At 49.0% G+C, this 27,659-nt stretch overlaps 1 protein-coding gene across 2 annotated transcripts in view; it reads right to left on the reverse strand.

Moving 5' to 3' along the window:
• PHACTR3 (phosphatase and actin regulator 3) overlaps positions 1 to 27,033 on the reverse strand; it is a 273,840-nt gene extending 246,807 nt beyond the window's left edge. The window contains exon 1 of one of the 2 annotated variants that reach the window (XM_055266142.2): positions 26,889 to 27,033. In XM_055266142.2, coding sequence (XP_055122117.2) covers positions 26,889 to 26,991 — 103 coding nt within the window. In that variant the 5' untranslated portion in view covers positions 26,992 to 27,033. Of the gene's footprint in view, positions 1 to 25,016; positions 25,082 to 26,888 lie in introns of those variants that run through there. The other variant, XM_055266145.2, reaches the window with a different exon arrangement.
• Positions 27,034 to 27,659: the final 626 nt, after the last annotated feature.

Below are 27,659 nucleotides of genomic sequence, written 5' to 3' on the forward strand. Positions count from 1 at the left end.
GAGGGTGAAGCCGAGAATGGTCACCAACACACTAATAAGATGCCCAAATAATCATTTAATTACAGTTGGCAATTAACATCAGGAAACAAAGAGGAAACTGGTGGGAAACTGCTAGGAATAGATACGTTTTATCCATATAAAAATGTGCTGGCTGGACGTGGCCTGCCAGCCTTGGACTGAGCATTTTGCAGGGGGACCTCATTCCTTACTACAACTGCCCTGGTAGGTGAGAGCTACTGTGGTCTCTACTTTTGAGATGAGGGCAACTTCAAGAGGTGAGCACTCTTGCCCAGGTCACAAGCCAGCACGTGGAAGAGCTGGGCCACAGCCAATGCTCTTGGCCCAGGGTCTCTCCAAGTGGGTCTTCAACACCTCCCACTCCAAGTCCCCAGGGGCTGTCCTGACACACTGAGTACCGGCCCCATGGGAAGGTTTCTGAATCCTTGCCCCCAGCCATGCCTTGGGCCCCTTCCAAGTCTGGGTGAGTGAACACCTGACAGTTCAGTTCCATTGGAAGGAAGCCTGCAGCTGACCCAGCCGTAGCAGGTGCAGAGATGGTGGGGACAGGCAGGAAGGGATAGAGGCCAGAGACTGGCTATAGGTGGAGGAGAGGAGAAAGGTCACACCAGAGGTCTCCAGCTGTCTGTCATTTGCCAACCATCCCTATGTTTTTTAGCCTTCCCTATTTAAAACCTATCCTTCCATTGCCTTAAGATCTGTCTTTAAATCAACTCTTTGCACTTAAACATATTTTTTCTTTTCTTTCTCTCTCTCTCTCTTTTTTTTTGAAAGAGTTTTGCTCTGTTGTCCAGGCTGGAGTGCAGTGGCTATTCACAGGGGCAGTCATAGTGCACTACAGCCTCAAACTCCTGGGCTCAAACAATCCTCCCACCTCAGCCTTCCGAGTACTTGGGAGTACAGGTGTGCACCTCCACACCGGGCCAACATGCATGTTAAAGGAAGCCTTCGATAGGACTGATGGAGCACAGCCTCGCTGGCTGGCATTGGTGGGAGGGACCACAGCACTAACTCAATACCTGAGTCCACTCTTGGCCTGAGCTGTCTCCTGTGTGGTTAAAAAGGGCCCAAGGGTGAAAGAGGAGTTCAGCCAGGCAGGCACCGAATAGAGACATCCTCCTTAATGTTACCATAAAGACGAAGACCAGAAGGAACTTTCTATCTAAGCCAATGTTACTGCCTTGTCCCTGTACCACCAAAAATTATCCCTGGTCCCTTCAGATGGTCTACACTGCAGCACCCATTCACCTGCTCCACCAAACTGTGTATGGATGAGGGTTAAAAACATATAAAAGGATAAGACTTGGCATTTGAGCTCAGGAGCCCACATGGAGTGGGGAAGCAGAAGATGAGATGCAACCAAGTTTTATTTCTTAGAAGTATATATTTTAGCAAAGCACTGTGGTTTGCTAAAGGTAGGTAGAGCTGGAGCTGTTCCTTATATTATTCTTTGGCTTTGAGATGTTCCATACTAAAAATAGTTTTAAATTTTAAAAAAGTTAGCAATCCCACCTCTACTGATCAATAGAAAATAATAAGGTCTCTGGGTAAATTGCCTGCAGGAGAGACTTTGGCCTTCAAAGTCGGTCATCTCCAGACCATGACTGGCTTGAGCCCTGTAAGGATCTGGTCCCCAAGGTGTGTGAAAGGCACCTGTTTGGAAGAGGGTTTCCAGCCTTGAGGGCCCACAAGAGGTTTTTGTGAAAGTCACCAACTGTCCCTCCTCAACAAGATCCCTGGCAAGGGGTGGATTTGGAAGGCCATTGCAGAACCCATATTGGAATGAACAAAGCTTCATAATGGCCAAAAAATTATGAACAACCTAAATGTCCATAGACTGATGAATGGGTAAATAAAATGTGGTCCATTCTTACTGTAGGACAATATGCAGCCATGAAAAGGAGGGACACACTGATAGGTGCCACAATCACGTGCAGATGAACCTGGAAAACATTACACAAGTAAAAGAAGCCAGTGGTAGAAGGCCACGTGGCACATGAACCCAGTTATATGCAATGTCCATCAAATCAGAAAGCAGATCTGTGGACGCTGAGGATGGGGAGTGGGGGAAGAGAGGGGCTGACTGCTAATGGGTACAGAGTTTCTTTTTTGAGTGCTAGAAATGTTCAAATGTTCTAAAATTAGATTATGGTGATGGTTTTATAACTCTGTAAATATACTAAAAACCACTGAATTTTATACTTTAAATGCGTGAACCTAATGATATGTAAATTCTTTCAATAAAGCTTTCTTTAAAAAAAAAAAAAAGCAGATAGAGGCACTAGGCTGAGCTTTGAATTTGGAGGACTGGGTTCCGCTTCTTGCCCTGGTGGGTATAATCACACTGAAACCCTCCCTGTCTCCACCCAGATTCCAGATCAGATAGAAGCTCATCGAAGGACCCCCCTTCTGCCCCTTGATCTCCTTGATCTGAAAACCCAAAGCCATTTCCTGACTCAGGGCAGCTCCGATAACCCAACACCGCTCCCTGAAGAACCACAGAGATGGGACAGAGTCAGTCCAAATTGCCCAAATCCTTTTCAAAACTCACAAAACTGCAAAGGCAAAGGCGGTTTCCTCTGCCCAGGGGCAGCCAGGGAGCACATCACTGCAAAGGTGGCTCAGGGATGGCAGACCGCCTCCAACACACAGCGCATGTATGAGGTACCCCCGCTCATTAGGGAGTGGTGATGAATGGTACCCCAAGACCAATTCCAACCCTACACACCTCCCACGTTGGTCTCATTCTTAAAACAGGTACAGACCAATGGATGCATCCAACTACCCAATATTTCCTAAGCATCTATTCTGTGCCCAAACAGGCACTTTGCCAGGAATACCACCATGAATGAGACATGATTGCACATTGGCTTTGTGGAGCTTGAGGTCTAGCACAGAAGACAAGATTGACTAATATGAATCAATGGATCAATTAATTTCAGTGAGTGCAGCGTGCAGGATGCCTCATCTGGAGCAGGGAGGGAGCCTGGTTTGAAGAAGCGATGCTCTGGAAGTGCACGGGCAAATGGAAGCCAACTGGACATGCAAGGGAGGAAGGCTGCCCCGGGCAGAGGGAAGAGCCTGAGCAAAGACCACGAGGTGGGAGCAGCATGGAGCCCTGGAGTCCCTGCAAAGAGGCCAGAGCAAGGGTCTGCAGCCACAGAGAGGGGATGACCCAGACCATGCACCATCTCACGGACTCAGGAAGAGCCTGATTTTGTTCCAAGGATGGTGGAAAGCCACTGAGGCAGTGGTGGGTCTCCAGAGCATCCTTCTGGCTGCTGTTAGAGAAGGGACACGTGGGGCAAGGGAGGAAGCAGCGGGATGGACCAGGAGGCTGGAAATCATCCTGGTGGGTGGTGGCAGCAGCTTGGCCCAGCAGGAATAGGCAGAGGCACCCAGCAGGCTGGACTCGGTGTCCTCTGAAGGTGGCTCCCACAGGTTTGCAATGGATGAGCTATGGGTGACTAGAGAGAGAAGCCAAGGATACCGCCAGGGTTTTTTTGTTTTGTTTTGTTTTGTTTTCTAGTTAACCATTTATGAGGTGGGTAGAATTGAGGTAACCAGCAAAGCTGATATTGACAACAGGGTGGGTGTGATGCTATTTCCTGGGTGGGGAGGATCAGATCAGGGAGGGATGAGGCAGAAAAGAGGAGGAGCCCCGTTTGACAAGCAGCCTTTGGGGTGATGTGGAAGAGTCTGCTGCCCTGGCTCAGCAACCATCGATACTCACAGGCACCGTCTACTTGATCAGGGCAGGCAATGGAAGGGCACATGCTCATACCGGTTGCAGATGAGCATGGTCACGGTTCCATCGTGGCCTTTCCATGGCTCAAGGGGCAAGTGTTAAACCAACTGTGGTGGTGGCTCTCCTGAGACCAACCCGCTGTGGGGCTTCAGCTCCAGGTAAACCCAACTTCTGAAGGGCCCTTCCAATCCAACCAAACATACTTTAAAGGCATCCAGAGTGTGTAGCAATGGGATTGTAAATTGAAACCAACCACTGGCCTGAGGCTACTTCTTGCAGGCACTTAGACAGTTAGCTCAATTCTGCAGTTTTCTTATGCTACCAACTGCTTTCCTAAGGCTCTGGAGAGCTGATGGGCCAAGAACCTGGATGGTGGCAATGTCAGCTCCACAGGCACAGAATGTGCCTGGGAGGTCGTAGTCTCCCAGTACATAAATATCCGTTGATGAATAAATGAATGAATGTGCATGGCGGAGCCTAGCCGGGCAACTGCCCTGCTCCAGGAGTGAAGGCTCAGCCTCCCCACGGCCCAAGCTGGCTCCAGGCTTTGTGGGACTGAGGGGCTCACGCTGCCTGTGCTGCCTCAGTCCCCCAGGACAATCGGGTTCTTCTCTGGGGCTCCAGGGAACTCTTGTTCACCCTTAATGTAAAAATAACTCATTCAGCAAACTTCAAATGCTTACGAAGAACTGCTCAAGCCACCCTCTCAGGCTAAACTCACAGGGGACCATCTAAAGAGAAACAAGAGGGCAAAACACCAGTGTGGGAGTTCCACGACCCAAGGAAAGATGAAGGCAAAACCACCACTCTGGCAGAGGCCAGGTTCGTCAGGTGGGCAGCCCCGCCCTCTGCTGGTCACCTGGAAAAACAACACCTGAAGTAGTGGCGGGTGGGATTGGTCCTTGGACCTGGCTTGATGACATAGCCTTGAACTTCACTTCCTGCACCTTTGACCACATCCCTGAGGGACTCTCTACCTACAGCTGTGACCATAGACTACCCAGAGTGGTGCTCAATGCAATGCCAACCAAGGCTTTTTAAAAACAACACACCCAGCTCTTCTAGAACCAAATCCCTGATTTCACCATTCACGGCCTCTGCCCTGAAGGGCACTGGCAGCCAGAGTCGCCCTGAAAAAATGTGGTGTGAGCATCCCATGGCTTCCTGGAGATGTGCCCAGCCTTCCTTGGGGTCAAGTCCACTCAAGCTGTCTAGGGCAGGAGCCACAGACCCAGGCACAAGATCAGGTCCCAACATTTTCTGACTGTGTGGCCCTGCTGAGCCTCGGTGTATACTTGAGAAGAAGAGAACCTAGCTTACAGGGTTTGGGCATTTGACGTAGCACACAGAAGCCCTCAGTATGCTTTCACCATTAGCAGAACAAAAAGTTCCTTGTGAGAGACCATCTGCCCTTTGATATTCTCCTTCCGTGCCCCCAGCACATCCAGGTGACTGGGAGAGGGGCCTATGAGGCAGCAGAGATAGAAGACAGAACCCAGAGCAGAGAAACACAACCCGAAGCAGGGAGGCTTTCGACAGGGAGGGTGGAAAGCAGCCCCACTGGCCCCTGCACTCTTGTGTCATGGGCCACTGACCCATCTTGTATGTTGTCAGCACAAAGCTATAGACCTCCAGGTGACTTTTCCTCCATCCTGGGTCCCCCCACACAGTGACAGATACTGCATGCTCCGACTCTAGCTAGCGAAAGGAGAGGAACAAGCTTCTGGGGCCTCTGGGAACGACTGCTGATAGACAGAGAGAGCCACTTACAGAAAAAGCATTTGTCACCATTGCAGGTGCAGTTTGCAGTCCTGACTGCATTCCTGCTTCCTGCCCTGGAGTGCCCTGTGGGGCCTGGAACTACAGCAGCCAGCCTGTGACCCTGCAGAGACACACACGAGGATGAAACGCTAACAGCACAGAAAGACCTTGCACCTGTCTCCCTCCTGATCTCTTGTAAAGGGGCCAAACATCCTGCTGGCATAGGCCTCTGATAGTAGGGTTTTCATTTACTTAACACTTCGCTCTTACCACGTGCCAGCCATTGTTCTAAAAACTTTACAATGATTGACATGGCTAATGCTGAAACTACCCAAATCAGGTAGAACTGTGATTTTCCCATTTAGCAAATGAGGAAAACGAGAGGCAAAGTTCTTAAGTACTTGCCCCAGGTCACAAACCTGCAAAGCCAGGACTGGATCCCATGTCCTCAGCTCCAGAGCCCAGGCCGTTATTGCATCAAATATACCCCAACTCACACAGGCAGGAACTTCATGCTTTTGTTGGGCCCCCTGAAAAGTCACTGACTTGATGATGATAAAGGAGGAGGAAGTATGAAAGGAAGAGGAGGAGGTAACAAGATTAATGCTGATAGCATTTTTGTAGATCCTAGAGCTTACCAAGGACCTCGCATGCATTGATTTATAATCTTGTGAGGTTGGAATAATCATCCTCTTTTTACAAACAATGAAGTTGAGGCTCAGACAGGGTATCTAACAAGGGTTACCAACAGGACAGAAAAGGACTCCTACATTCCTTCCATAATACCAGCTCCAGCTCCTTCCTCTGGCCTCCCCAACCCACCAAAATCTCTACCAGCAACCCCAGCTTACAAAGCAGACATTTGCTCAACAAACATGCACCAAACACTGACTGCATGCCAGGCCCTGTCCTGTGTGCCGTCAGGCATGGGATGGCTTGGCCCAGTCTGCGTGGTGAAGGGGTAAGCCGTGTCCAACACCATCACAGCATGGAGAGGTAGGAGTGTACGGAGCCACTGGCCAGGCTGGGAAGCTCAGGGAAGCTCCAGGAAATGGCCTTTCATTGGTGCCTGCACGTGACCTATATTTGTTGAGTACCTGCTATGCACCAGGCACTGGTGATCCAGCAGTACACAAAACAGATGCAAAAATACACCACCGCCCTGCTGAGCAGACCTTGGAAGGACACAGAGGAATTTGCTGAGCAGACACACAAACTATGTATGCCAATGTCCAGAGGTATTACACGCAGAATAACTCATCCAAATCAAAGATAATTGTCAGACAATAAAATGTTTTTGAAGTTTTTAACCTAAGAATTTGAACAGGCATTAAATTGTGCTATATTCACAAAATGAAATACCATACAACAGTGAAATTAACCAGACAAAAACCCTGGTAGGTATCACAATATTCTGTTAAAGAGGACTATGTTCTATCTCATTCCATTTACAGAAGGTTCAGTACCAGGGCCGGGCATGGGGGCTCATGCCTATAACCCAGCACTTTGGGAGGCCAAGGTGGACAGATCTCTTGAGGTCTGAAGTTCAAGACCAGCCTGGTCAACATGGTGAAAACCTGTCCCTACTAAAAATATACACACACAAAAATTAGCCAGGCATGGTGCTGTGTGCCTGTAGTCCCAATTACTTGGGAGACTGAGCCAGGAGAATCGCTTGAATCTAGGAGGTGGAGGTTGCAGGGATCCAAGATCATGCCACTGCACTCCAGCCTGGGCAACAGAGTGACCTCTGTCTGAAAAAAGAAAACAAAGAAAAATAAAAACCAAACAACACTACTTGATGATGTTAGACTGCAGAGAATAGCTACCCGTGGAGGAGGGGTTTTGTTAAGAGGGGACACGAGGGGGCTTTGGGATCCAGGTTATATTCTGCTTCTTGAACTGCGTTCTGCCTACAGAGGTGTGTTCACTTGGTGAAAATTCATCAAGATGAATGTTTACGGTATCTGCACTTTTTAACAGGTATCTTACAGTTAAGAGTAAAAAATAAAAGTAAAGAAGAAAGGCAGAGCAGACTTCAGAGCAAGAGAAGCTACCAGGGACAACAAAGGGCATTACATAATGATAAAGGAGTCAATTCTCCAAAAAGACATAACAATCCTTAACATGTACGCACCTAATAACAGACGTCAAAATACATGAGGTAAAAATAGACAGAACTTCAAAGAAAAAAATAGATGAATCCAGGATTAAAGTTGGTGACCGCAACACCCGTCTATCAGAAACGAACAGACCCATCAAGCAGAAAATCAGTAATGACAGAGTTGAACTCAACAGCACCATCAATCAACTGGATGTAACAGACATCTATAAACCACTTCATCCAACAACAGTAGAATACCCATTCTTCTCAAGCTCACATGAAATATTCACCAAGATAGACCACATTCTGGGACACAAAATTCACATTAACAAATGTATTTATTTATTTATTTATTATTTTTGTTCTTATTTTGAGAGGCTGGAGTGTGGTAGCGTAATCTTGGCTCACTGCAACCTCCACCTCCCAGGTTCAAGCCATTCTCCTGCCTCAACCACCCGATTAGCTGGGACTACAGGCATGCGCCACCATGCCGGGCTAAGTTTTGTATTTTTTAGTAGAGATGGGGTTTCACCGTATTGGACAGGCTGGTCTCGAACTCCAGACCTTGTGATCCACCTGTCTCGGCCTCCCAAAGTGCTGGTATTACAGGTGTGAGCCACCACACCCAGCACAGTAACAAATTTAAAAGAAATTATACAACATCTGCTCTCAGGCCACAGTGAAATTAAACTAGAAATTAATAACAAAAAGATAACTGGAAAATCTCAAAACGTGGAGATTGAACAACACACCTCATGTGCCACATAGGTCAAAGAAGAAATCTCGAGTGAAATTTAAAAATATTTTGGACTGAACAAAAATAAAACACAACTTATGAAAATTTGTGAGTGCAGTGAGAACAATGTTTAGAGTGAAATTTGTAACACTGAATGTATATCCTAGAAAAGAAGAAAGATCCAAAATCAGTTATCTGAGGTTCTACCTTAGTAAACTAGAAAAAGAAGAGCAAATTAAATCCAAAGCAAGCAGATACAAAACTAATAAAAAATTAGAGCATAAATCAATGAAATTCAAAATAGAAAATCAATAAAGAAAATCAATGAAACCAAAACCTGGTATTTTGACAAAACATCAATAAAATTGTTAAGTCTGTAGCCAGCTTAACTAAGAAAGTGAGAGGACACAAGTTACTAATAGCAGAAGTGAAAGAGGGAACACACATTGCAGACCCCATGAACATTAAAAGGATAATGACAGAATACTCGGAACAATTCTACGTCCACAAATTTGATGGCCTAGATGAAAGGAACTGACTCCTTGAAAGACACAATCTGACAAAACTCAGACAGATTTTCAACATTGTGTGTCTGTTTAACATTGTTCAAGTTCAACTAATGCCATAAGACAGGAAAAGGAAAAATAAAAAGTACCTAGATTAGGAAGGAAGAAATAAAACTGTCTTCATTCACAAATGACATGAAAATCTATGTAGAAAATAAAAAAAAACTCGACCAAAAAGCCTCCTGAAACTAATAAATTATTGTAGCAAGGTTGCAAGATACAAGGATAACATACAGAAGTTAATCTCTTTCTATAAACCAACAATGAGCAAGTCACCCCCCAAAAATAAAATACCTGGGTATACATCTAACAAAATATGTATAAGATTTGAGGAAAATGACAAAACCCTGATGAAAGAAATCCAAGAACCAAATAAGTGGAGAGAGAATCCATGTTCATGGATGGGAAGGCTGCTTAATATTGTCATGTCAGTTCTTCTCTATTTGATCCATAAAGTCAATGCAATCTCAGTCAAAATCAGTTGTGACTATTCACAAACTGAATCTCAGCTTTATATGGAGAGGCAAAAGGCCTAGAATACCCAACACACTGTTGAAGGAGAAGAACAAAGTTGGAGGACTGGCATTCTCAACTTTAAGACTTACTATAAAGCTACATTAATCAAGACAGTGTGATACTGGCAGAAAAACAGACAAATAAATCAGTGGAATTGAATAGGGAGCTCAGGAATTGATCCATATAAATATAGTCAACTGATTTTTGACAAAGGATCCAAGACAATATAATGGAGAAAAGAAAGTCTTTTCAACAAATGTTCTCAAACAAGTGGATATCCACATGCAAAAAAATAACTGAATCTAGACATAAGCCTTAAACCTTTCACAAAAATTAATTCAAAATATATCATAGAACTAAATGTAAAACATAAAACTGTAAAACTCCTAGAAGATAACACAGGAGAAAAGTCTAGAAAACCTTAGGTTTTGTGAGGACTTCTTAGATGCAATATTATGGCATCATCCTTGAAAGAAATAATTGATATACTGGACGTCATTAAAATAAAAAAAGTCTACTTTGTACAGACACTGTCAAGAGATTGAAAAGAGAAGCTGAAGACTGGGAGAAAATATTTGTAAAACACATACCTAATAAAGGACTGTTATCCAAAATATACAAAGAACTCTTGAAACTCAACAGGAAGAGAATGAACAATTTGATTTAAAAATGGGCCAAAAGCCTGAATAGATCACCTCACCAAAACAACCTACAGATGCTAAATAGTACATGAGAAGATGCTCCAAACATTATGCCATTAGAGAAATGCAAACTGAAACCACAATGAGAGACCATTGCTCACCCATCAGAATGGTCAAAGTCCAGAACACTGACAATACCAAATGCTGGTGAGAATGTGGAGCAACAGGAACTCTCATTCACATTCACTGCTGCTGAGAATGCAAAATTGTGCAGCTACTTTAGAAGACAGCTTGGTGGTTTCTTACAAAACTAAAACTCCTCTTACCACACGATCCAGAAATTGCCTTCCTTGGTATTTATACAAAGATGTTGAAAACTCATATCTACACAAAAACCTGCACACGGATTTTTATAGCAACTTTATTCATAATTGTCAAAATTTGGAAGTAACCAGGATGACCTTCAGCAGGTGAGTAGACAAACAAACTATGGTAGATCCAGACATTGGAATATTGTTCAGTACAAAAAAATGAGCTATAAAGCCATGAAATGATATGGAGGAAATGTAAATGCATATTGCTCAGTGAAAGAAGCAGATCTGAAAAGACCACACACTGTATGATTCCAACTCTATGCTGTTCTTGAAAAAGGCAAGATTATGGAGACAATAAAAAGATGAGTGGATGCCAGGTGTTGCAGAGAAGGAAGAGAGGAATGAATAGGTAGAGCACAGAGGATTTTTAGGGCAGTATCTCTATGATACTATAATGAGGGGTAGGTGTCATTATAAATTTGTCCGAAAATTGAATGATTTTGTCTTTAAAAAAAATGAATGAAAAAAACTACCATCAGAGTGAACAGGCAACCTACAGAATGGGAGAAACTTTTTGCAATCTACTCATCTGACAAAGGGCTAATATCCAGAATCTATGAAGAACTCAAACAAATTGACAAGAAAAAAACAACCAACCCCATCAAAAAGTGGGCAAAGGATATGAACAGACACTTCTCAAAAGAAGACATTTATGCAGCCAACAGACACATGAAAAAATGTTCATCATCACTGGCCAAAGAAATGCAAATCAAAACCAGAATGAAATACCATCTCACACCAGTTAGAATGGCGATCATTAAAAAGTCAGGAAACAACAGGTGCTGGAGAGGATGTGGAGAAACAGGAACACTTTTACACTGTTGGTGGGACTGTAAACTAGTTCAACCATTGTGGAAGACAGTGTGGAGATTCCTCAAGGATCTAGAACTAGAAATACCATTTGACCCAGCCATCCCATTACTGCATATATACCCAAAGGATTATAAATCACGCTGCTATAAAGGCACATGCACACGTATGTTTATTGCAGCACTATTCACAATAGCAAAGACTTGGAACCAACCCAAATGTCCAACAATGCTAGACTGGATTAAGAAAATGTGGCACATATACACCATGGAATACTATGCGGCCATAAAAAAGGATGAGTTCATGTTCTTTGTAGGGACATGGATGAAGCTGGAAACCATCATTCTGAGCAAACTATCACAAGAACAAAAAACCAAACACCACATGTCCTCATTCATAGGTGGGAACTGAACAATGAGAACACTTGGACACAGGAAGGGGAACATCACACACTGGGGCCTGTTGTGGGGTGGGGGGAGGGGGAGGGATAGCATTAGGAGATATACCTAATGTAAATGATGAGTTAATGGGTGCAGCACACCAACATGGCACATGTATACACATGTAACAAACCTGCACATTGTGCACATGTACCCTAGAACTTAAAGTACAATTAAAAATAAATAAATAAAATTTAAAAAAATTTAAAAATGTATGAATTGTTCTAAAGAATGAGTGAATGTACGTCACCAATGATACATCCTAATGTAAACCATGGACTGCGGGTGATCTTCCTGCGTCCACATGGGTGCATCAGTTGTAACAGATGTACTGCCCTGGTGGGGGATGTTGATAATGTGTGGGACTATGCATGTTGGGATGGGGGTCTATGGAATATCCCTGTACCTTCCTCTCAATTTTGCTGTGAACCTAACACTGGTCTTAGAAAGAAAGAAGGGTCAAGGTTTAGAAATACTGGTGCAAAGGCCTGAGTGGAATAAGGGAATGAGCCATAGGCACAGGACTCTCTAAAGAAAGAGCATGCCAGGCGTGGGAAACAGCACACACAAAGGTCCTGCGATGAGATCTGCTTGGAAGACATTTGTAGGCTCATACACAGCAACTACTGTGATACACTGTTAATAGAAATATCAAGGTGTGCGGAAGCATACACAGAATAGGAATGTTGTGTGTGTGTGTGTGTGTGTGTGTGTGTGTATTTCAAAAGCCATGCACAAAAGTTTTGTGTAGACTTTCCAGAAGGATTCAGAGGCAACACTGGTGACCTCCTAGAGCCACAGCACTTCTCTGGGAGCAGCCAGAGAAGACCCAGAGGCCTAGAGAGTTGAGGGGTGAGAGAAGCTGATTTTTGCCTTACGTCCTACTGTATTCTTTATATTTTTACCATATATATCTATCACTTTATAGAAAAACAACACAGAATAAAGTAACAGAGGCCTTGGCCCTGCTGCGGGGAGCCACACGGTTTCTGCGGCGACACTCTCAGCCCTTTAACATTCACAGTTCTCCCAAGGCCATGGGCGAAGGGTCTGGAGAGCTTTGCAGAAATGGAGTCTCAATGGATCTCAGTGGGTCTCAGTGGGTGAGATCAGCCATGAGCTCTCCCCCAATGGCACTGAACTGTGGGAAAAAGAAGGCAGAATCCCCTAAAGAAAGGAATTCGCCCTGGCCCCCATGATGAGGAGCTGGAGTTGCTGGTGCCCCAAAGCGGTCCCTGGTCCACCTCACCCAAAAACACTTCAGCTGCCTTCCTGAGGCCTCAGCTTCCTCATCTGTACCCTAAAATACCCACTAAATTCCCCGCATGGTGTCACTCAGGAAGACGTGGAGGCCAAGACCAGAGCTGGGAGATGAGTGAGGAGCCTTGCCCGGGTGGAGATCTGCAAAGTGGACGCTGACGGGAGCCACCGGAAGTGGGGAACTGAAGCACTGGGGCCCCGTGGGAGGGACTCTGATGGCTCAGCCTGGAGGGAGGAGCAGGTGCCTTCGGAGAGGATGAGACGTGTCTATGCGAGGGATGGGAATGACCAGAACCCTGTCGAGGGCAGGCTGGGGCTGGTGCAAATTACTGGGGAGGCTGCCTCATCCCTGGCGCTGCACCATGTGCTAGAATGTTCTACGAGAATGAAGATGGTATACGTGGCATGGTCCATCATGGAAGCCACAAGTGTTGAGAGTGCTTAAAATGTGGTGCATGCTGCAGAGGACCTGAATTTTTAATTTCATCTAATTTTAGTTCATTTAACATTCAAATAAATTTCAATAGCCACATATGGGACATGGGTCCTGCATAGGACAGCACAGCACTCAGAGATGACGACCATTAGGTCATGAGGGCCCCACCCTCATCAGTGATAAGTGCCTTATAAAAGAGGGTCCAGGGAGCCCTGTGTACACCTTTCGCTTGTGAGGACATAGCAGCAAGGAACCATCTCTGAGCAACTGGCACTCACCAAACAGCAAATCTGCCGGCACCTTGATCTTGGACTTTGCAGCCTGCAGAACAGTGAGCAATAAATTTCTGCTGTTTCTAAATTATCCATCTAAGATATTCTGTTGTTGCAGCCAAAAAAGTCTAAGACAGGAACCAGCAGAGCTCCTCGAGGCCACAGATCCAGGGAGCAGGAGGACTGGCGTGGATCTGTCCCCTCAGGCCTCCTTCTTAATCACCAGGCTTTACCCCCTGACCCCAGTGAAGGAAAGAATAAACAAACAAACAGGCAAAGTTGAAAGTCTAACACCAAGTGCTGGTGAAGATGTGGTGAAACAGGCACTGCAGATGCTGGATGGGACTGAAACCAGCAACCAGGATGACTGGCTGCATCTGCCCAAATAGAAAATGTCCTGTCCCAGCTCACCCAGTTCTTGTCATCTACTCCAGAGAAACTCCAAACACAGGAAGGTATGCATGAGGCCGATCAAGTGGAAACAACCTAAACATACCTCAAAGCAGAACAGCTGCCCCATGGTATATCCACACTAGGGAATAGCACTCAGTGGCTTCCTTGTACTGCAAAAGATCTTTGTAGTCTAACATCATTGGAGCTCTTATTTCCTGGGTTAGTAAATAACATAACAATGCCATAATCACTCATGGAGCACACACACTCATGCACACACATGCACACATGAGCGCACACACACTCACCAGTACCATATATTCCCACAGATACATATGACTATGGAAGCACAGGATGGATGTTCTGGGCATCCCCGTCCTCCATGGTGAAATAGCTGCCTACAGAAGCGGAGAGAAGAGCCTAGATTCCACGATGGCGACTGTCCGAGCTCCCTGTGCCCCTACTCAAAATGCTTTCATTTTTGCCAGAAGGAGGAGATCATGAAATACTTACATAATTAGAATGCCAATAATAAATAAAAGAGCAAATCTATAACCCTCTTCTAGAATTAGCATTGTTGTACACACTATTAGGTATTTACTTCTTTTCTTTAACTTTTAAAGGAAGATCTTTCATGTTTAAATAATGCCCCTTGTCACCCAAACATGTTCTCCTTCTGCCAGTTCAATGTGGACGTTTCCTATGTTTCCTGGATTTATATACTTAAGACAGTTGTTTCTTTTCCCAGCAGAGTCCATGGAGCTGGGCTTACGGACTCACCACAGCACAGATTCGTGCCACCAGCACCCCATCACAGCAACTGTAGATTAAGTAGTTTACAGAGTAACCATTCAAAAGCAGTCTCGTAGCCCGAGCTATAAATTACCGAAAATCCATAGCACTAGGCTTATAGGTAGTGCTTTAAAAATAGATCTTATGTTCTGCAGCCGTAGCAATGATGATCCCAAGAATCAACCTGTACAAAGCTATAAATAGTGACAGCCGTCCGTGTTTGCACAGAAGCTGTGATCTCTCCCGGCGCCCACCATTCATTAAAACCGATGCGCGCACTGAAGCTGGTGGGTCCGCCGGGATTTTGCATTTGGGGAAAGCAATTATTTAGGCGATTAAATTCTGGCGCTCTCACCGGCCTTCACCCTGAGATATTAACAATAGTGCAAGGGTTTTCCAAAGCCCACGGGGGAATAACATTCACTTCTCTATTTGGCAGAGGGCTCTGCCGTCCCGCAACTTGGGGTGTGACAAAGATTACCCTGGTACTTCAGGCTGCAGTTTGGGGTCACGGACCCTGCTGGTTCTTTTCAATTGCTACTCGGGGGAATCTGTGAGTCTATACCCTGTGGCATAAAAGGAGCCTCCCTGTTCCTGGGGATGGGCCCTGGGGGGCCGTCAGCAGCTGGGAGTGAAGGTGCAGACATTAGAACAGGATAGGTTCTGCTCCCATGGAAACCTGGGACTCACAGCAAAGATGGGAAATAGACCCTTCATTCGGCAACAGGCCTGAAGACTGCAGACTTGCCAGGCTGGAGGAGTGTCCCTGAGATGCAGGCTCTGCTTTATATTTGATCATTTGAGTCTCTCATTCGTTGATTCATGTGCCCACTCATTCAACCAGTATTCACTGAGCATAGGGCCTGTGCCAGGCATGGGGGCCAGGCCGCGGGGGTGGGGAGTGGTAGAGCAAGACTAGCAAGCACAGGGCAGTTGGAGAGGCTGAGAAGCAGCCAGGGGTGAGGGGTGGGGCAGTACTGGGGAGATAGCGGGAGGCTGAGGATGGGGACAGGCCTCAGGACTCAAAGGGCCTCTTGACCCAGCATGAGTAGAAGCATGGATCTTATCTTGGGAGAGACAGGAAACCTGGGAGGGTCTCCAGCCAGGAAGAGCTGAGAGCAGATTGACCTCTCCTGGAAGGGCGCTGGGGCCGCCAGATAGAGGATAAAGTGGATGACAGCAGAGATGGCCCCAGGGACCAGGGGGCAGGGCTGCTGCATCGGACAGAGAGAGATGGGGCAGCCTGGACTGGGACAGGGGCAACGGAAATGCTGAGCAAGGGGGCACATCCCAGATTTGTTTTAACTATATTCAACCAAGTCTTTTTATCAAAAGCACCCTGCAGCTAAATCTGTAATAAATGAACAAACTTCCTGTGCACTATGACTGCTACAAATCAGAGTCTCACATATGAGTTTATGTGCTGTTTAAGTGAGAGGATGTTTGTTTTACTGTGAGGTTCCTCCTGGCAGCCCTCAGCCACTATGAGGTTCCTCCAAGCAGCCCTCAGCCGCTTACCCACAGTAAGGACAGCAGAATTTGAGAGCCACTCATTCCCTCAGGACTCCCGACCCCCGGTGACCTGATCAAGCACCAATGTAGGCACTAATGTGAAGGCCTTTGGTTATAATCAGGAGACTGAAGATATGGAGATGAACCTGGAGGACCCGATGGGCCTCATGGAATCACTTAGGAAGCAGAGGGGAAGGCAGGAGTGGACAGGGTGGAAGGGAAGGGGGAGAGATTTGAAGGCTGAGAGGATTCAGCCACCCTTGCTGGCCTTGAAGGTAGACATGAGCCAGGGAAGGTGGTGGCCTCTAGAGCTGAGAACCAAAATGACCTGGGCCCCAGCCCCAGCCCCGGCTCCAGCCCGGCTCCAGCTGACAGCCAGCAAGAAAATAGGGACCTCAGTCCTACAGCCTCAAGGAACTGAATTCTGACAACCATCAGAACGAGCAGGAAGTGAATTCTCTCCCAGAGCGTCTGACAAAGAGCACAGCACTGCAGAGACCCAGAGAGGGAAGCAGGCAAGCCCACCTGCACCCCTGCCCCACAAGCTGTGTGTGGTGACAAATTGGTGCTGCTTTAGCCACTGAGTTGGTGGTAAATTGTTCTGGCAGCAATAGACATCTCTCCTGTGATCCTCCTGACCAGCCATGAACACTGGGTTTCGGAATCACACTCCATCCACAAGGAAAGCCAGGCTCAGAGAAGGGTGAACATGTACAGGGTCACACTGGGACCCGGGGCAGAGCTGGGGACACCCCACATCTGCCTCCTGGCCCCAAGGGTCCTTCTCCCACCTCTGTGCAACCTGCATCTCCTCCACCCTGCTTAGACGATCCTCAGAAGAAAGGTGCACTCATATCCAACATCAACTCAAGACTCTAACAAAGGGAAGATGCCACAGATGAGGACAGATGGAGAGAACCACCCCGTGTCCACCTGTAGGGCATACGGGGTCCCACCTGTGGGCACCACATCCCACCTACAGGGAAAGGCTCTTTTCAGTCAGCAGCCTGCTCATTTCCAAGACAGGCACCCCACAAGGACAGCCAGAGTTGGGTCATCTTTTAAGGGCTTCCAAAGCAGGCAGTAACAACACGCATTGACCTGCTGTCAGACACTTTCCAGAACCAAAGGGATATAATATAAATCCTGGTTCATGAGAGACAGGATCACAGAACGACCAAGAATCCAGCAGACTGTCCAGGCTCAAATTCAGCTCACCAGCTGTGACCTTGGGCACATTACTCCATCCCTTTCAGCCTCGGTTTTCCTCACCTGTCAAATGGGGTCCCACCAGGTCGAGCCCATCTCCCACAGAGATGTGTAGATGAGTGAGCAGGACTGAGGACAGGCCCTGGCTGGTGTGGCTATCACTGTCCAGTGACTGCAGGGTGGCTCCTCTCCAATCCCGCACTGCAGTGGCTCCCAAGCAAACAGCGCAAATGATCAGTGTACAATATTCTGCACTTTCACCCGTGACCACAATACTCTAGGTCGGAAATCACATTAATCTACAAATAAGAGGAATATCTCCTTATTTTTTATTATCCCAATGTTTAACCAGACAGTAAAAAAAAATGGAGTTAATTTATCATGATTTGTCATGGATTATAGGAAAAGGCACAGATAGCAAAGCCATTAAAATAAAAATAGAAATCGAACATGCACCAAGCCTCGAGTGCAGGAGAGTCCCGGTTACCAGAACTAGAGTGAATTGGGGTCGTTAAGGGGATTTAGTCATGGAAAATGGAGAATGTGCAGTTCATACAGCTGTTTCGGACACTCGTAAGTGGAGAGACGCAGTCCTTAGCTTGTATTAGAAACCTCATCCAGTGAAGAGAGTCTATTTTTAGTGTTTGCCCTCTGGGGGAGTGGCAATGAACTTAGGTCCAAATGTGCAATGTGCAGGGGGCAGGAAGTCTGTGCTGGCCTCCACGAGGCAGGATGACCACAGAGCAGGCCAGGGCAGGCCACCTGGAGGGAGGCTTGGATGGAGAAGGGCTACCAAGGGCACCTGTCAGGTGACAGCACGAACACACAGGTTAGGTATTGGAGAAGACGTCCAGGCACGCCTGCGCATTCCCATCTCCAGGTCTGCTTGTAGAAAAGGTGTGTAAATCATTCAAGACGGTCTAAAAATATGACATGTTTTCAGGAGGAAGAGCCAGCTTCCACCGCTGAGAGACTCATGCAAAGAGGCCACATGCCCACTTCCTGTAACTTGACAGAGATAATGTTGCTAAATTAGGAGATTCTTTTTGCTAAATGGCTTTCCTTTAGGGAGAAGTGAAAAGCTCAATGTCAGAGCGACAGTACTTGAAGAAACTCCTGTGAGCCGCAAGGAAGGGCCTCTGCACGGGGGTGAGGAGAGGAGGCCTCCCTGCCACCAACCCCACCTCCCCACCATTGCCTCCTCATCATGCTCTCCGTTGGACACAGAGCTTACAGCACACCCACTAGATGCCAGGCATGGGGTGCATGCCCTGCACACAAAAATGCACCAGTCACTGGGTTTACCTTTGGTGGAGCAGATGGATCATTAACGAGAGTGAACAGGGTGATTATTGTGCTGGGGGTCCCCATGACCACCCCCAGGTTGAGTGATTCACTAGAGGACTCACAGGACTCAGCTGTAGCTGTACTCACAACTGTGATTTATAGCAGCAGCAGGCAAAGCACACCCAGCAAAGAAAAACGTGCGTGGGGCGAAATCTGCCAGAAACCAGTCACAAGCATCTGAGGGTCCCTCCCAGTGCAGTGACATTTTTGGTCACATCACCTCCAACCTCATATGTTCTTCTCGCAGTGTGGCTTTGCAGCCTCCCGCTGAGAGGTGCGTTCATGCCGACCCTCACCCCGAGTCAGGGAAGACCGATTCTAAGGCAGAAGCGGGACTGCGATGTCCAAAGCCAGATCATAAGCGGTGACAGAACTTGAGTCTGTTTCTCTCGGGTTGCTCACTTCTGCACCTCAAGCTGCACATGCAAAAGCCCGAGTGGAAAGGACCCGAGGCCCTGCTCACATTCCCAGCCTAGCTGTCAGGGGCTGAACTGTATTCCCCCTAATATGTATATGGTGAAGTTTTGATCCCCAGTGTCTCAGAATGCAATATTTGGAGAAGGCGTTTTTTAAAGGGGTGATTACATTAAAATGAGGCTGCTGAGGGGGTGGGGGGTGGGCAATCCAATCTGACTGGTGTCCTTATATGAAGAAGAGATTTGGACAATAAGAGTTTACAGGGGGAAAAGCTCACCCCAGAATAGAGGGTGAGAGGCTTCACAGACGAGGTCTCATTGCTGGGCCTTGACAGATGGGTACACTCCACAGGAGGCCAGGAGCCTTCTGGCAGGAGGAGCAGCACGGGTGAAGGCCGGGGAGTGAAGGTGGAAGCTGGGCTTAGACGGAGGGTTAGGGGCTGGGAGCTAGAGAGCCTCCTAAGCCTCTGGTCAGAGCAGGGCTGTGCTGCGGCTGGCACGCTAGGTTGAGGGAGATCGCATTCATAGATACATGCACACATACACTCATGCACATGCACACTCATGCACACACTTGCTCATGCACACACTCATGTATGTAATACTCATGCACACACTTGCTCATATACACACTCACACACACCTTCACACCCTCACACACATGCATACACACACAGGCATGCACACTCCTGCACAGCCTCAACCCTCACACACACACACACAATCATGCACACACAGGCACGTGCACTCATCACAGCTTCACACCCTCACACACACAGTCATTCACACACAGGCACATACACACTCTTGCAGAGCCTCACACATGCATACACACACACAATCAGGCACACACAGGCACACGCACTCATGTACATCCTCACACTCTCATGCACGTTCACACACACTTGTCCTTAAGGGCACCACCCAATGCACTGAGGCACTGAGGCACGGAGGCACTGAGTTAGGGCTGCCCGTTGCACACACGGGCACCAGTACGAAACCTTCTTGCCCACTCGCTCACTTGTGTTTCCTTTGGCCCACACAGTTTGCGACTAAAATGCCTGGCACAGGAACCTTCCATAGAGAGCCCCCCGGTCTGGCCCACTTTGCAGTGTGAGGCCCAAGAGCTGCTGAATTCCCTCCAGGAAAGGCCTTCCACAGGTCCACGCATGAACCGTCCCTGGTGACTGGTGCACCTAAGTAGCTTTCCTGAAAATACTGTAATAACGCAAAATCGACATTGCTCCAGGTAATCTAGGCCACAAGGTCACCAGCTTCCAAAGGGCAACTCCCCCTGCCCAATGCAAAGCCCACAACGCAAACTCCAGGCCAGCCCAGAGAGGGCCAGACCCCCGGTCCTCCCACCCCCACATCCCAGCCAGCCCCAGCCCAGGCTAGGAGTCCTATGCAAGGGATGTGTATCGTTGTTGTTTTCCTTAAAATAAACCGCTACCGAAGTTTGGTAGAAATCCCGAATCAGAGGAGGGTTCCGGGAAAGCCAGTGCCCTGGGCTTGTTAGGAGTCAGTCCGAGGCTGCTGGTGTAGGCGGGCACGCAGGGAGCCTCCCTCCTGGGGCAGGCCCTGGGAAAGCAGCCAGGCTACGAGAAGGAGCATCCAAATTTCTCCACACAGCTGGTCCCTGCTTGGGAAATGTATAGCCAATTGTCAATCGTATCAATAAAACCATGTAGGCTACCAGATCAGACCAATTTTTGCCCAAAACCTGCTCTGAGTTTTGGTTTGGAAGCCATGGTCCACTTCACAGTTAGGGGTAAAGTAAATTGACTGGATCTGTCCCCGCTCCCAGACCACCTTTCCTCCCTCTGCTCCCTCAGGGCTAGGCATCCCCACCAGAATCAACAGATCCCTGGGTTAAACCCAGTGACTCCTGTAATCCTTATTAAAACCCTGTATTCTACCTCATACTGTTCATTCACACACGTTATAGTAGATTAGAAAAATAAATGCAAAGAAGAAGCTATACAAGCCTCAAAAGGAAACGCAGAGGGATGTGTTTCTGAGCAGCCTTCCTGGTATGCCCCGGGCTGAGGACTTCTCAGGGTGCAGGACTTTCAGAGCTAAAACCAGGATCCTCCCTGCTACACTGAGAAAAGCTGTTCACTCGAAACTCGAGGCAGAAAAGGGTTTCTTAAGACACAAAAAGCAAAAACAAAGAAAAAGCTGGATACATTTTACCACATCAGAACTAAAAGCTTCTATTCAACCAAGAACACCATAAACAAAGTGAAAAGACACACAACAGACAGAACACGAATATTTGCAGCCCGCGGAGGATCGGGTTCCAGATCAGATTAATGGTGCTCACAAACCACTCAGAAACACACCAACGACCCCCTGGAAAAAGAGCGCAAAGTAAATGAAGAGGCAACACTCAGAGTGAAATCTAAATGGCCAAGTCACATAAGAAAAACTCTCAAGCAATCAAGGCAATGCAAATTAAACAATGTAATTTTCACTTCTCTGGAGGATTGGCAAAATTTCAGAATGTGAATGTGTCAAGTGCTGGTGAGAGAAACGGGTACCTCCGACACTGCTGTTGGGAGTGACACAGCCACTATGGGAAACAGTCTGGCAATAGCAGCTTACATTTAAAATGCACTCATCCTAAGCCCCAGGAGTTCCATTCTTAGGATGTGCCGTATAGAGAAACGCTTGTACAGATGCACCCAGCGCCTCATGCAGGATGTCCCCTGCAGCACAGCCTGTGACAGGATCTGAGAAGGACCTCCATGGCCATCGGTAGCAGAAAGGCGAAAACAGCCACGGAATATTCTAAAGCAATTAGACAGAACCTACGAAGCCAGATAAATCTCCAAGACACACTGCAGAGTGAAAACAGCTTCACAACGAGAAGTGCTGTGTGATGCCATTTCTTTAAAAAGCACATGCTTATGTCAAGAAAGTTTGGTGGGAAATGCCATGAATGGTAACAGTGGCTTCCCGGGGGAAGGGCGAAGGGTGGGGGGCGGGGGGAGGATTCACGTTCCAGAGGGATTTGAGCCTTATTTGCAATGTTTTCAATTTCTCACTTGGAGGATGTATTCATGACATACTAGTGTAATTAAATATATATGTGTATGTGTTTGAGGGAGTAATTTTTTTCCAGAAAAACTTATCCCGAGCTGGAAACCACATTATCCATTCATCCCATAAAATATTTATGGAGTCCCAACTACAGGCTAGGCTTTTTTGTTTGTTTGTTTGTTTTTTTTTTTTTTTTGAGATGGAGTCTCGCTCTGTCACCCAGGCTGGAGTGCAGTGGAGCAATCTCGGCTCACCGCAAGCTCCACCTACTGGGTTCACGCCATTCTCCTGCCTCAGCCTCCCGAGTAGCTGGGACTACAGGCGCCCGCCACCACGCCTAGCTAATTTTTTGCACTTTTAGTAGAGACAGGATTTCACTGTGTTAGCCAGGATGGTCTCAATCTCCTGACCTCATGATCTGCCAGCCTCAGCCTCCCATAGTGTTGGGATTACAGGCGTGAGCCACCGCGCCCAGCCTAGGCCATTTCTAAAGATTGGGGATCACTCCTTTCCCTTCAAACAAAAATGGAGCGATCAACTTAGTCATCAGCAAAGTTCACCAGCAGACAGCAGTCCTTAAAGTAATGGGGTGACAGCTGCGTGGGGATTTGGGCTAAGCGGTGAGAAAATGTGAGGCTCAGAGCAGGTGAAGGAGAAGCAGACCTGAGGGGCCTCTGGCTGTGGGGAGGTGCCTGGCTCTCACAGGTGTGCCCTGAGCACCCTGCGGGGAAAGGAGAGAAACAAGATGTGTAGCCAGGTCACACCTCCCCCAGGGCCTTCTCGAGCTGCCGGGACATCATGACTCTGCCTTTTGCCTCCAAGCACACATTGGTCACAGGAAAGAAAACTGAAGGCTGCAGGGTGATTTGCAACGCACGGCGGGTTTTGCAGGTCAGGTGAGCACAGCTGTGGGGTTCTTGCACTGCCATGTGGGAGTTTGTGATCCCAGTACGCATCTCCTTCTGTGATCCTCCTGATTTCCTACTGGAAGTCTCAGGCTGGCTATGGCGGGGATGCCAGCTCCATTTCTGGACTGGAGGAGACAGCTAGGTCTCGGCCATCCAGTCCTCCCCACTCCCTCGCTCCAGTAAGTGGTTCAAGGGCCAGCGATATGACCCAGCCTGAGTCCGGGACAGACAAGGAGAGGCTAGCTAGAGCTACAGACGCCCAGTTTCCTGAATTAACAGACGGCCCTTTTGCTTCTGTGTGTCTAGTCCATTTCAGTCACTTGCTACCAAAAAAGCCTGCTAAGTCCAGCTGGTTGTCATTAAGATTTCAAAAGAATTGGGCAACTCCAGACCCAATCTGGGTCTTCAGAGTTATTGCCTTCAGGGAGCCTTGCCCAGCCCCGACTCTGAGCTGAGCCAGGGAAACAAGGCATTAAATTTCAAACTGTCTTTTGCAGCCCCTAAAGCCACAACTTTTAATGAGCATCAGCTGGGACATGTCATGATATCATGGATCACGCCTTTCCCTTCAAAAAAAATTTTAATAGGAAAAAAAAACTCACTTAGTGCAGAAATAACCCACTACGAGTCAGCGCTTCGAAATCAGACTTCGAAGTCTGGAAGAATGAGTGGTTAATTTGTTCCTAAATTAATGCAGCCCTGGCCCCAGAAATAGCACATTATCCCTTTAAGGGTGAGAGTTAAGATTCCCAAGCAAGCTCCAGGAAGTAGCCACACAAATCAGGGAAGCCGAGCTTCAGGTGGCAGCTGGACAGATCCTCCTGGTTCCAAAGGGAACGAAGTCAAAGGGACCTTCTCGAGGTCTGGCATCAGAGTGCCCAAAGAGTTGTGGGCACACAGCCTGGTTCTTCCTTGGGTGCTCAGACCCTTGCTCCAAACCAAAACTTGGCATTTGCACTGGGGTCCTATCTGACTCAACATTGAAATGCAACATTGAAACCAAGAAACCCAGCCACACTCTCTGCCTCAGCCCCCTCCCAAGTGACCTCCTTTAAGTGCCAGCCCCATTCTGATGAGTCTCAGATTGCAGCCTCCAGACCAACCACCGCCCCAAGCTCCAAACTGAGACATGCAATGGCCCAGTGTACACAGCCCCTCCAAATCACCATGGTCAGCATGGAAAGTGCGCTTCCTCTCCCAAACCTCCCCTCTCCATGGAAAGTGAAGCAATGCACTGCAGAAGCCTCCCACCAGTCTCCCTCCTCCCCCACCAAGCCTTCCACACCCCCATAAACAGCACCACCATCCACCCAGTGCTCAGACCCCAAACCTACATGGCATCCTGGATTTAGGGTACCCAAGTCATGAGCAGGTCCTATCAGCCCCCAGTGCTTCCCACTTTCTCCGTCTCTGATGTACCCTCCTGTCCTCCAAGCAGCTGGCAACTCCCCTGCTGCCACAGCCTCCAAATAAACCTGCGGCCATGCAGCAGCCACGAGGAGCTTTCTCTCAGACACAGAGGGACATGAAATTCCTCAGCCTAGAACCTGCCATTGGCCTCGGGTTGCACATGTAAAACCCCTAGGGACTTATGATGGAGGCCAAGGCCCATGGGCCACCTCCCCAAACTCAGCTCCCTCCAGTCCCCTAGCTGATGGGCTTCCAGCCTCAACTACCCTCCTGTTCCCCAGTGCCATCAAGTGAATTCTCACCTCAGGGCCTCCCTGCTCCCCGCAGCATCCCAGCATCTAGATCAGCGCCTGAAGCATTTTCAATGATGAATAATCATTTGCTGACCCACTGACAAAATATTCTGCTTTCTCCTTGGGGAAAGTGGGTCAGCAGTGGCTGAGCCCTGCCATCCATCCATCAAGGCCTAGACAGAGGCCGCAGAACTATTTTAAAAATGCCCAACGACTGAGGAGCACAAGGAACAGGTGAGGAGTTGCGTAATCACTGCAGGCAGAACATGGGCTCCTGGTGACCCTAAACACACTGCCAAGCTGCCGAAGGTTAAGACTGGGAACGCCCTTTCCCAAAATTCAACCCAGAATACGCCTCACTGTGCTCAGTACTCATGCATTGCCAAAAACAGGGGTGCTTTGGGGGAGGACACTGACATTCGTGGACACACCTACTCTGTGCAGGCAGTGGGGGAGGGGCTTCTGCCCCATTAGAGGGGGGCACCCTAGAGGGGCCCCATCTCCCTCTCTTTCTCAACTGCACCCTGGGAGCTCAGCACAGGGACTGGCGCTCAGTAGGTGCTCAATATTCCTGATGAGTGGATTCAGCTGCCCATCCTCTGTGCCTGGGCTAAGCTTCTGCCATGAGCTTCTCCTCCAAGGGCACCACAGAGGGCCTGGCAGAGAGTGGGCTCTCAAGTGTCCCCCAAATCCCCATGTCCCCCTTTCTCGACTTTGTGACTCCACGTATCCCTGTATCTCAGGGTTTTTCCCAACCCCAGCACTAGCCTGTGGACTACACCATTTATCGCCTCGGGGGGAAGGAGGGCTCCTGGCAGTGCAGCACACTTAGCAGTGTCCCTGGCTTCTGCCCACTGGGTGCCAGTGGCGTTCCCCCTGGTGTGACAACCAGAAATGTCTTCAAGGGAAGGCAGGATCAACCCGTTCGAGGCACTGAAAAGAACCACTGATGGATCTAAACGAGCATTTCCCGAATGGCCTGATCCCAGAGTTTCCTGGTGCTTTGGTTAAAAACACAGATTCTCCCAGGAGATTGCAAGGGGCAGGCCTGGGTGGGGCCCCTGGAACAATCTGTAATATGTGCGCCTGGTATCCTCACCAAGGGCCAGTGCGGAAACACTGGCCTAGCTCGCCTCCACCGCATCCGGGTTCTGCCTGCTGGACACCTGGTACTCATGCACCCACGGCCACTGAGCACAGGCAACACACTAGCCTTGTCACCAGGAGGCCTGAGGCCGCTCCCCATCCTCAGCTCCTCTTCCCTGGCCCAGCTGGGGCCCTGGCCATTTTCTGGATTCCTCAGGCCCCTCTTCCTAGATCCCATCCCTTGAACTGCAGCTGGACCCTCTCCAGGGCCAGGTGTCTGCCCAGCGGGGGGCGAGGGGCCAGCCCCACATGGGTGGAGGCCAATGGCCCTCCCTGGGGAAGAAGAGTGAACAAGCGCAGAGCCCTCTCTTGGGTGGCCAGCGCTGTCCATATGATCCCAACTGCCGCCCCCAAGACACAGGTATTGGATCACCCCCATTTTACAGATGCAGAAACTGAGGCGCAGCAAGGTCAAATGCCATGCAAAAAGGCTCATGCAGCTGGCAGAGGGGAATTCCAAACCCCAGACTGCCGACCCCCACGCCAGCGCTTCTGAACCTGCGGGCACTGCCCTTGTTTAGGGAGAGACTCTGGTGACTTTGCTGCGGGGGCGGGGGGGGCGGTAAGACTGAGACCCGGGGCGCCCACCTCTGTGGCTGGGGGCGCAGCGGGCATCCTGGCCACCCGCAATGGCCAAGGGCAAGGGATCCAGGAAGAGTCGTCCCCCAGCGCCTCGTGCCCGGCCGGGACCCCGGGCCCCACGTCCCGCGTCCCCTCCCCGCGGCGCGCGCTTACCTTGTGCAGGACCTCGGGCGGCGGCGTCCCGGGCCCCGAAGGCGCTCAGCAGGGAGCGCAGGGGCGCAGGACAGCGGGCGCGCCCCCCGCCACGGCCGCGCATCCCGCCGGAGGGCCGCGGAGCGCAGAGGCGCCGGCGGGGCGGGACCGGGACCAGGGCCGGGGGCGGCGCCGCCACGCGAGGCCGGCCCCTCCGCCGGGCGGGGTCTCCGAGGGGCGCCGCTGCGACCTTGACCCGCCCGGAGCTGCAGCCTGGCCCGGGGGAGCGGGAGCGGAGACCTCAGCGCCGCGCCCCGGGCCTTCCAGGGACGCCCTAGAAACGTTAAAGGGACAGCCGGGCGGGAGGTGTAGCCGCCGGTTCCCGGCGCTGTAAACGGGCAGCAGAGCTGGAGCCGCTGTGGGGCGGCGGGCGAGTCGCTTGGCCTCTCTGAGCCTCAGTGGTCTGGTGTGTAAAATGGGCTGGGGCTGAAGTGGGATGGGCCGAGACTGAGCCAGGCCTGGCGCTCCCTAAGTTGGAGACTCTTTGGCTGCCTTCAATGTAAGGGCGGTGGGAAGCACTGCTGCCTTTCGAATAAACCCCATGTATTTACCTTTTTTGCTATGAAACAAAACATTCGTATTTAGCTTAATGAGTGCTGCTTGGGGGACACCTTTGTAACCCCTAACCAGTTCCAGAACTAGAACTGTGCCGGCCCCGTCCCCTGACCCTCCCAGCGCCCTCTCACAAAATGCCCCGTCCACCCACCAGCACCTGGGCGTGAAGGGGTTGGG

This window comes from Symphalangus syndactylus, chromosome 24 (genome assembly GCF_028878055.3).
Source record: "Symphalangus syndactylus isolate Jambi chromosome 24, NHGRI_mSymSyn1-v2.1_pri, whole genome shotgun sequence".
Taxonomy (NCBI): domain Eukaryota; kingdom Metazoa; phylum Chordata; class Mammalia; order Primates; family Hylobatidae; genus Symphalangus; species Symphalangus syndactylus.